This window comes from Ziziphus jujuba, chromosome 7 (assembly GCF_031755915.1).
Source record: "Ziziphus jujuba cultivar Dongzao chromosome 7, ASM3175591v1".
Lineage (NCBI taxonomy): Eukaryota > Viridiplantae > Streptophyta > Magnoliopsida > Rosales > Rhamnaceae > Ziziphus > Ziziphus jujuba.
Window position 1 is genome coordinate 28,946,191 of NC_083385.1, and position 11,837 is coordinate 28,958,027.

The 11,837-nt window shown below is 28.0% G+C and overlaps 1 protein-coding gene across 1 annotated transcript; it reads left to right on the forward strand.

The window, feature by feature from the left end:
* Positions 1-2,641: 2,641 nt before the first annotated feature.
* On the forward strand, positions 2,642-5,023 carry LOC107434191 (uncharacterized). The gene is made up of 5 exons (XM_060818919.1): positions 2,642-2,890; positions 3,320-3,483; positions 3,986-4,421; positions 4,644-4,738; positions 4,912-5,023. Exons 1-5 carry the CDS (start codon positions 2,642-2,644, stop codon positions 5,021-5,023), a joined length of 1,056 nt encoding a protein of 351 aa, XP_060674902.1.
* The last annotated feature ends 6,814 nt before the right edge of the window (positions 5,024-11,837 follow it).

The following is an 11,837-nucleotide window of genomic DNA, read 5'->3' on the forward strand; positions in this document are numbered from 1 at the left end:
GGATGCACTAAAAACAGAATATCTAATATTAAAAGTTTTTGGCTGATTAATAAGAGAGCTATGTGGGTATCAGTTTTGGCTTATAACCCATATTTATATACACATAACAAATGAAGACTTAAGAGTATAAGCCTCTCTTTTCTTCCCGCCCATTTAATTTTTATTTTTTTACTGTATTATTATTTCCCGCCAAACATTTAGGCTATTTATATATACATTATCAATCACTTAAATTGATTTATTGATTTGATAAAATGAAGGCATTTTCTTAGATTTTTGGTGTAGTGGCAAAAGCTTGAAAATTTGTAATTTTTGTTTTCCCGCATTTGGCAGCAAAGAAATCATTATTTTGAGTGATAGAATGTAAGTCAACATTTAATTAAACCGTTAATTGATACTTCTATGATAAATAAGGGAAACAAAATAAAGCTTTTCCATCTTATAAGATATATATATATAGACAAGTAATTATCAACACGAATAATAACTGATTACAACATTATTTCAATTTTTTATTTATTTATTTGATGAAATTTGCTTCCATATTGAATCACGTTTACTAAAATTAATAAATAAGGGGACCATCACCCATATAAAGGTTTATAACAAATAATCTATCAATTGTATAATGTAATAGTCCATATTTATCTTTTAGAAAACTTTAAATGTCTTCTATCCATATCCATATTTAACCATACTAACCAAAACAAGCTTTCTCTCTTCTAATTAAGTTTTCAATCCAAACCATTTCTTGATTTCTCAACCCCATGATTCTCTCTTCTTTATTTAGGTATTAAATTTTATTTCGAAAACAGAAATAGTGACCAATTTTTTTCACATTGTCAACCCAAAATGACTTTTTGTTTCCCCAAAAAAAAAAAATATATATATATATATATATAATTAAGTTTTCAATCCAAAACATTTTTTGATTTCTCAACCCTATGATTCTCTCTTCTTTATTTAGGCATTAAATTTTATTTCGAAAACAGAAATAGTGACCAATTTTTTTCACATTGTCAACCAAAAGTGACTTTTTGTTTCCCCAAAAAAAAAAATATATATATTCGATTCTCTCTTTCTATGTGTCAATAAGGTAGCGAACATTCCATCAAACCTAGAATTTTCATTCATAACAGTGATAAAAACATCAGTTGCAAGTTTTGATTGGAAATCAATTATTTATTTTGAAGTTATCGTTGATGTTTTCGCATATGATCAACATTTTTTTTTTTTTAAGAATGTTCAACATTTTTGTTTTTTTGTTTTAGTTCTGATTTAAACACAATATTTATTAATAGCTATTCTTGTGGCCATGAACTTTTTGGTTTTGGAGAGTATGAATATTTGGCTTATATTATCAAATAAGGAAGGAGACAGATGACAAAAAAACAAATGGTTAACGAAAAGAGAGGAGGGATAATGGAGAGTAACAGAATCATAATATTCAGTATAATGGGAGAAGAGAGAAATTTGATTGGAATTTTGTTTATATTTATTTTGTTTATTTAAAATAGAAAGAATTTGGAGATGAGTGTAAAGAGTACAAAGGATTTCAAATATAAATCATTTTACTATGTTAATTAAAAGGTTAAGATCATTTGTCGAAAAGTTTTGTGAAAAAGAAAATTATATATAAATATTAATTATTGGTTTTTTATTTATAAATATTAGTTGACAACTAGAATTCCAATAATGACATATGGTGATCAAGGAATTGCACAATTTAATTAATTTAGTATATAACTTTGATATAATTAGCAATCCCATTCATGTAGGCCAGTGCGTGCATCTTAGGCCATGGAATAATTCAATTTTCCATAATAAGTCTATAATAAACACATTATTTCCCACCAAATTTTTCTAGGCTATATATGTATACATTGACAAATACTCAGTTCTTTTTTTAATTTTTTTATTTTGATAGAATGGAGGCAATTTTTTAGATTTTAGGTGCAGTGGCAAAAGCTTGAATATTTGTAATTTTTTCCCCCAGCATTTGGTAGCAAAGAGATCACCTTGAGTGATGGGATAAAAGTGAGCATTTAATAAAACGAGTAATTAATATTTAGAAGATAAATAAAGAAAACAAAATAAAGCTTTTCCATCTTATAAGATATAGTCAAATAATTATCAATACTTATATTAATAATTGGTTACTACATTATTTAGACTTCTTTTTATTTGAGAAAATTTGCTGCCATATTGAATTTGCAATTTTAAGGGGAACTTCTATGTTATAGGGAAATGCACACTGCATTTTAAACAAATATATTTTTTTATAAAATAAATGTATATAAAAATTTAAATTAAATATTTAAAACTGAAAATTTTGAATTTTATAAAATAAAAATTATTATAAAAAAAATAAAGAAAGGAACTATTAAAAAAAGATGGTACCTGTACAGATTTTATTCATTAGTGTGGGCAGTTTTTTTTTTTTCTTTTTCCCAAAATAAAAAAATAAATAAAAAAAGTATTTTAAAATTTTTAATTATATATATATGTATATATAATATTCCTCCTTTGAATTGTCTGTGTTTTTTTTCCTGCGTTTGCTACCTGGTAGCAAGATAGTGGTTAGTTTCCCACACCAAAAAAAAAAAAAAAAAAAAAAATGTCAGGTTGTTACATGTTGAAAATGGAATTGGGAGAGTGCAAATCGACGTTTAATCTGGAGAAAGCAGTGTGCAATCATGGTTTCTTCATGATGGCTCCAAACAATTGGATTCCCTCCACCAAAACGCTGCAGCGTCCACTTCGACTCTCCGACGACACCACATCCGCTGTCGTTTCCATTTCCCATCCTCCCTGCCACTCCTTTCTCCTCCTCAAAATCCTTCTTCATTCTCAATTCCCTCCTTCTTCACCAGATCGCCATGCTATACTGGTATATTATACATTAATGTACTATACATACATTAATCTACCTCTCATCAATCATCAGGATATCACGCATGATTAAATTATAATATATGTGGATTTACACATATATTTAAAAACTTTGATACGCATGAGTTCACAATATTAAAAATTTATCAAAAAGGACTGGTGATGAGAGAATTGTTAACTGTACATCTATGTTGCCAATTCCCGATAACATTTTTATTTCGGAAGATGTGCATTTTAATCCCTCTTTAAATGTCATCTCTTCCCACCATGGAAGCTGAGCAGGCAGAAACCTCTGTATAGCTGTACATTGATATTAATATTTCTCTCTCTCTCTCTCTCTTTCTCTATTGTATACAATATGGCGTACGTTTTATAGACTTAGTTTATTATATGAGTGCTCCACATCTGATTACATTCGTGTGGGCAGGCACAAGTGGGTCGAATGTTGAGAATATCAGAAAGGGACGAAAGAGATGTGAGGGAGTTTCAGAAAGCATGTCCGAAAGCAAAAGCGAGAGGTTTCGGTCGACTTTTCCGTTCACCTTCTATCTTTGAAGATGCCGTCAAGTCCATCCTCCTTTGCAATTGCACGTATGAACTTCATTTTGTTTTATTTTTTAATTTTTATCATTCTTAATTATTAGCACTAGAAAAATTGTTCACTAAACCAAAATATATATATATATATATATATAGAGGGCCAAAAAAAAAAAAATGACATCTATAATTTCCAAAATATAGACGCAAATGGATATTTGTTCTACAAATACTCTGTCTTCCTCAAACAATGACAAGTTCGGAGGTTGAGAACATAAATGTTGATAATTAGTTCTACATTTTATAAGAAATAAATAACCTTTTTCTTTTTTTTCCTGTATATATAAGTAATTAATGTAAATAAAAAATAAAAGCCATCAAAAACTTTTAAATTACAGTTAATATACTCGTATTTTTCATTCACATGCATTGGTCAATTACAGTAAATTTTACTTGGACTGCATTTCCCTTTCAGCAAATTGAGCTATAATTTTTCTTAAGTTTTTCTAACTCCCTTTTTTCAATTTTGTTCTCATTGGTCAATTATATTAATTAGGTGGTCAAAGTCATTGCAAATGGCTCAAGCCCTCTGTGAGCTTCAATTTGATTTGACAAATACTCGCAAAGGCAAAGGTAAAAGGAAACGAGGAAAAAGTAGTACTCCATTACAAGCTGAAGTTAGAATGGGCAATTTTCCAACTTCAAAAGAACTAGCTAGTCTTGAGGAAAGTTATTTACGCGAAAAGTATCCAGTTTTAGGATACAGAGCAAAATACATTCTACAACTTGCAAAAAATGTTGAATCTGGTCGAGTTTCGCTTGAAGAAATGGAGGAAACTATGAACAAGGAACCCTATGATTACGAGCGAGTGTACCAAGAATTGAGTCATCTGAATGGTTTTGGTCCCCATACATGTGCCAATGTTTTCATGTGCATTGGAAACTATCAAAGTGTTCCAGTAGACACAGAAACTATAAGACATATACAACAGGTACGTTACTTTATCATATAAATAATTATTAATATTTTTATGTCAGTCCGTTTTAATAATTTTACCTTTAAAATCTTTTTTTTTAATTAGAAATCAGCTTTTACTCGAGTTATTGATATGAGACATTTAAAGAAATCTAAATATATATATATATATATATATTATATATATTATATTGTAGAATCAACCTGTGAAATTCATGTTTTGTTGATCTGTTTGCAGGTGCATGGAAGGAAAACTTGCGACAAGAAAACAGTTAAGAAACAAGTTGAAGAAATTTATGACAAATTTGCACCATTCCAGTGCTTGGCATATTGGTATGGATTGTTAGTGGCTTCTTGTAATATTTCCTATTATGTATTATTTTTCTGTTATTAATGAAATATGGAATGACCAGTTTCGTTATTTATTTATTTTTTTTTTCTACACTCTTTTGTTTTAAATTCAACCTCTGACTCACAAGATTATACTAAACTGGATTTGTTTACAGGATGGAACTGTTGGAATCCTACGAAGATAAATTTGGAAAGCTAAGTGAGTTGTCCAAATCTAGCTATTCAATACTGAGTGGTAGATTAACCAAAAAAAATAATGAGTCATAGACTTTTTTCGGTAGTCTAAATCTCAAAAGGTCTATTTTTACCAAAAAAGAAAGAAAAAAAAAATCTCAAAAGGTCTATTTTTACCAAAAAAGAAAGAAAAAAAAATCTCAAAAGGTCTAAAGAATTGATTTTCTTTTTTTTTTCTTATACGCTTTTTATGTTATGGTTACAGTAATATTACCAATGACTATGCCATTCTCCATATATATATATATATATATATATATACATATACTGGGTTTAGCCCATGCGCTTTGCATGTGTATTATGGTATACTGTAGATATTAAAATATTTGATCCACAAATTAAAAATAAAATATTTTTTATTTATTAGTGTTAATTAATTAATATATTTTTTAAAAAATAATATATTATAATTTTTTTAAAATTTCAATTAAAATATTTATACATTTAATAAAAATAATTATTTTAAAAATTTTATTTTAGATCAAGAGTGATAATCAAAATTTTGATTATTAAATATTTATTAATTAATATATATTAGCATTACATTTAATTTTTAAAATTATATTGTTAATATTGTAGAAGTTTAAAATTATATTGTTAATATTATAAAAGAATAAAATTAAAACTAAAAAATAATATTTTTAATTTAATCAATACAATTTTATGAAAAAAATAATAAAAACATATTAGAATGTCAAAATCTAAATAAAAAAATTATATAATTTATTAATTTCTATTTGAAGAAAAAAAGAAAAAAAAAACATTTTAGTTGTTCTTGTGTAATCGTGCCATTGAAAGGTCAAATCGAGCAATAGGAATAAAAGAAAAAAAGTTACCGTAGTACAGTTAAAGTACTAATCATATAGGAAAACGACAAAAGAATAAGGTAAAAAATTGAAACCTTAAGTTTTTTCTGCAAAAACTGTTTGGAGATCTGAAAATCTCTCGTTCAAAATCCACGTGGGACCATATGTTAGACCCACATTAAAAGCCAATAAAATTAAAAAAATCCAATGCAGAACAACAAGCAAAAGCATGTAGATGCAGTTATTTTTGAACAATTTTAAACAGTAAAAAAATCAAGATCTATCGTTATTTCTCATTTATAGTATAATATAGACCTTGTGATAAAATAATTCAGTTATATCATAATAAATTTGTGTTGGTAGATTTGATTAAATAGTTTAATCATTGAAAATATCTCCAAATGGAATCAAGTAGGCCGGATGAAATTCTTCTTTCCCTTGGATTCGATGATACTGAAATGGTTGGCTAATTAATATGTTCAATTTATTTGATTTGGAATTTAAAATGACAAATTTACATCTTGGTATCCGATACTAAAATGATGATGTTTGGTTGGTTGAATGGAATGGAGGGGGAATAGAATTCATGACATTTGATTAGAATCATGATATTCTTTTTGTTTGGTATGACTAAATAAGTATGGTTGGAATGAGGATTCCATTTCCTCATACATTCTTTCTTTAATTTATAGAAAAATATATACACATATTTGGTTAAACTTATAATTGAAAAATACTCCAGTGTTGTGCTATATAGAGCAACAACAATAATAACAGGTTGTCCAATCAAAAAACAACAGCCATAGATAATAGTTCTTTATGTTGGACTGGGCGGCCAGTCATATATAGTTGTAAAATGACTAGTTCATGTGTATTTATCAAAATACTTAAACAATATGAATTTTTAACGCTTATTAAATATTTTTAATAAACACTTTATTAGTTATTAATTTTAAAAAACTCTAGACAAAAAAAAAAATTTAAAAATTTTTTATTACTAGGCAGGCCCATGTGTTTATTTAGTATAATTAAGATGATGAAACTATCGAAAAAAAATAAATACTTTTAATATGAGAAATTAAAGAGATGAACTATAGAATAAAAAAATAAAAAATTGAAAAAAAATAAATAAAAAATAGATTATAATGTGGTGAGGAAAATTAGAAAGAGATAGCAGAGATAAAATAAAGAGAGATTTTTGATTAAAAAAAGACAATTAATAACATAGCGTAAAGGTATTTTTGTCAAAATAGTTATTTTCCATGATCAATTCAATTGTTGGTTCTATTATTCAAGCTAACATTGGAAGCTATTCCATTTCCATTTCATTTCTCTTTCTATTCCATTCCATTATTACTTCATTTCACCAACCAAACACTATACAAGGGCTTAGCCATTTTGATGGTATTGGTGCATATTACATTAAGATCCTCTATCACTGGCTGTCTGTCCCTTTTCCTATCCCTCCATTCATTTATTAACCAAAAAAAAAAAAAAAAAAAGAGCTATACATATTCACTTATTTCTTGCCCTCTTATTCCTCCATCTTCCACAATTGTGATAATATTGAAAGTTGGATGCTTTATGCCCCCCAAAAAGAAAAATTTTGCTGGTTAATGCCGTTGCTCTCTTCCTATGAATTCCCAATACCTAATGGGAAAAATTCATTGAATAAACTTTTGAAATCTAATATGTTTTATTGGGAAAATATAAAAATAAAAAAAAAAGGAAATTTATTTTTGATGCCATAGTTTAGCCTCTTATGCATCCCTAATGCATAATCGGAAAACGAATTAAACTTTTTGAAAACCAATCATTTTTTTTATTTTTTTTTGAGGGCATTCCCTATGGTCTAAATCATTATGCCTCCTCAATCTCTCATTGGTCAAATGCATTATAGACTCCAATCCTTCCAAGCTGTGCAAGCAAACTCAAGAAACATTCTGATCTTCCTTTGGCCACTAGAGGATCCAAATCCCTTATATAATCCTTACTTTTGCATGTCTCTGCCTTTGCTTCTTCTCCATTTATCTTCATTACATCTCTACTTTGAAAACAGGGCAATCTCCAAATACTGGTGATTTTCAAGAATGGGAAGGAAAGTAATGGAGTTAAGCTTGCCACCTTTCCTTTTTTTTATTTTTTAAAATTGAGGTGTCAATTATTTATTGGTGGGATTGGGAAGAGACAGATAATTGGGAACGGAGAGTATCCAAATCTGTGCATATTTTTTTAGGTTTAAAGCATAGTATTACCAATTTCAGAACTATGAGGCAAAATTTAGCAATCTTTAAATTGAGTTGATTAGATTGGACTATCGTGTTGTGGAAATATCACCAGTGTCTTGTAATTTTGTCATTGTTAGAAGAAATTGGTGGAAATTCGATCGAAACTTATGGAACTCCGATGGCTATCTTTCTTTTTCATCTCTTTTGATCTTTCCTAATTGGTGATCAAAATATCGATATCGATAGAAATGTTGAGGATATGATTTTGTGAAAATATCAATGGAAATATCGATAAAATTATAAAAATTATAAATATTTAATTTAGAATATAGATTTTTACGTATGATATAATTAATATAATAAAATAATATAAAAAATATATATAATATTAATAAAATAATTCATAAATATTAAAATTATTATAAATGAAAAAAATATAATGTTTATTAGCACCAAAATATAATATAAGATCTATTAAATTCTCAAACATAATTCATAATATATTTTTAAATTTAAAATAAACTTTCAAAATCCAAATGTTGAATTGAAAAATTGGAAAGATAATTGACTTTTTTACATTTTTCTTCCCAATGATCATAAAATAATAAACATCCTAAACTATTAAATATAATTAAACAAAACAAATTAATCTATTTTTTTCTCAACAGTTAAAATTAAAAAATAAATAAAAAATAATCACGCCAGATTCCATAACTCTGTTTTTCCTTTCCCGTCTTCACACGTATGTCATAAAACGAAAATTAAAAAAAGAAAAAAATTTATCATTTCCAATAACTGTTGTAATCGTCGGCCTCCTTAGTCTATCGATTCCGGCTGAACCAATGGGATCGACGAGGGGTGGCGGATTCGGCCTCGCCGCTGTTGCCTATGTGGCGGTCAACTACCTGCGCCACCTCTCCCCCATGTGGCACGAACGATTACTTTTCATGCTCTCTGCTCTGCTCTTCTCTTTGAATCGAAGGTGCACGCTGGGTTAACGTGTACCTCTGCAAACTTCTGCTGAGAGGTTGGAGAAAGAGAGATGCATAGATAGATAAAGAGAGCCTTTCTTTCCCAATGAAATCTATTTTCATCTCCTCGATTATTGCACTGCCATTTATGAAACACCAATATTGCATTTTCTGCTCTTTTTTTTTTTTGGGGAAAACAAAAAAAAAAAAAACATAAAAAAGAAAGAAAAAAAAGAGAAAAGAGGACTAGATATGGATAACGAGATACTTATAGGCTTTGAAACTCTTTGTGTGCTATCTGTTACTGCTGTGCTTGGTCTTGATGGGCACAGGTAAAACCTCACTCTCTTTGAGCTTCTATCAGTTGCAAAGACCCAAATGAGATGGGGCATTCTGATGAAACTTTGAATTTTATTTTTTTTTTTTAATTTTTAAATCTGTTATGGCCCTGAGATTTCAAGATGGTTTTAAAACCTTTTTCACCGGGATTTCCACCGAAAGAGATGAGAAAGAAAGGGTCGAGATTTCCACCGACAACTGGCATTTCCATTTTGTTTCCACACCCGTCCACCGGAAACCCGAAAATCCCACCGACTTCAAACAATATCGGCGAAACTTTTCGGCAACGGTGACATTTCTCCGGCACATCTTACAAAATTTTTTTCCCCCCGTCAGTACTGCCAGTGACCGAAACACGATAATGTCGGCGACATTTTGAAGGTCTCGCCGATTTTTTCTTCCATGCATATGAGTACATGTTTTCCATAAGTCTTTGAAGTCACCTCCAAAATTTATTCACTTCTACTCTAGGCCTCCGTTTGATAGAAGGGATATAAAATAAGAAAAATAGAGAGAGAGAGAGAGAGAGATTTCAATCTATCTTTCCTTTTGTTTGATATATATTTCCATCCTTTTATTTGGTAGAGTAAAGAAAAATGGAAGGAAAAAAATAATTTTAGATATCAAATGACCTTGTTAATAATCTTTATTACATTATTTAAAAAAATATTATTAATATCAAAATATTAAAATAAAAAAAATATATATTTCCTTTTTTTTTTCCTCTCTATATATATATATTTGTGTTTATTTCTAAAATATATATACACACATATATATATATATATATATATCTTAGTACTCAATGTTTTTTTTTAAATTTGTTTTTTCTAGACTCACGCTTGTTGTTTTCTTTTTTAGCTTTAATTTTTTTTTCTTTTTATGGATAGAGGACACAAGTGACATATAATATACTATATGATTGACAATAAATATTTATTTAGAGTCCTGCAAAAAAAAAAAAAAAAAAAAAAAAGAAACTTGATTCAAACCCAAAACAAGGGGAAAAAAAAAAGTATCAGTAATATATATTTACTATTTACTATATATTCATTCAATCAACAAACAAGAGAAAAAAGGAAAATTCAATATGCTTGTATATATATATATATATATATCATTGATCTTGTTTCAATCGAGAACAAAAAATTAAGGGTCTCTTTGATTATCAGTTAGTTTTTCGTTTTTCATTTATTATTTATTTATTATTATTATTATTATTATTATTTAATGTAATTGATGAATGTTATATTATTTTAAATAATATTATTATATGAAAATAACCAAATAAAATAAATATTTCCTTTTTTTTCCTTGATATATACATGTATATATAGATCGTTTGTCCGCATGTGGATCTGCAGTATCGAAGATGATTTTTGAAAAAACTATAATCAATAATATCACAAAGAAACAATATTGACAATAATCTTTTTAAAAATCATTATCAATATTACAGATATACATATGCGGACCGTCCACACCATAATGTATATATATATATATATATATATTGTTGGGCATTGTTAGCTTTTGATTTTCATAATTTACGGCTTGATTAGTTAAAAGAAGATCAATATGACCCAAGATGGATATAAAAAGAACTGCAAGGAGATGAATTTTAAAGGGAAAAAAAAAACTAATGTTTTTATATTTATATTATTTTCATAATTTTTTTATTCCAGCATTTTTTTACTCAGACATTATTTTTTCTAGTAATTGTCAGAAATTTTCATGTCTTAATTTGCTAAAAGACATTAACAAAACCCTTTTGGCAATATTATTAAAAAAAAGAAAGAAAAAAAAGACAGAACTTCCAAGTACTATTCAAAAAAAAAAAATTGGACCTTGGCCGAATGAAAATAAATAAATAAATAAATAAATAAAAGAACAAAACAAAAATTAAAATAAAAGATAACAATAATTTTAAAAAATTATCTGATAAATAATAATAGTTTCAATAAGTGGAGAGTAAAAAAATAATTTTAATTATTTTATTCATGGATACAATTTAGTTTTTCCATTAATCCTTTCATTTATAGATAGATTGTTTTGGATAGAAAGGTATACCTCCTCATTGTTTTGGATAGAAAGGTATGCTTCCTCCTTTCCATCCTTCATCTTTCCCATGCATTCAAACTAATAAATAATGAATTTTCTCCTCCTCTTTCCATTTTATGATCCCTCCCTTTCTTTCCTTCCACACAATCAAACAAAAGCTCAAATCCACTGCCCAACTGCAAGCATGAAGAAGAATTGAACATTCTGCCTTCAAACTGTGGAATCACACATGCTAGTATCTCTGTGCATGCGTTGATAATTTACGTTCCCATTGGAGTCATGAACCACCATTATCCCAAGCCTGCTAATCTCGAGTGGTTACTGAAGGACCCATCTATATTGATTTTAATCATACCTTCTGAGGGTGATTTTCAATTCGAATATCTATCCTCAACACATAACTACAACAGAATGTCCATCATACATCCGTGACACTGCATCA

Coding starts and splice junctions, on each gene's coding strand:
- LOC107434191 (XM_060818919.1), top strand. CDS start 2,642: ATGGAATTGGGAGAGTGCAAATCGACGTTTAATCTGGAGAAAGCAGTG. Junction 3,484..3,985: donor ATCCTCCTTTGCAATTGCAC/GTATGAACTTCA, acceptor TATATTAATTAG/GTGGTCAAAGTCATTGCAAA. Junction 4,422..4,643: donor CTATAAGACATATACAACAG/GTACGTTACTTT, acceptor ATCTGTTTGCAG/GTGCATGGAAGGAAAACTTG.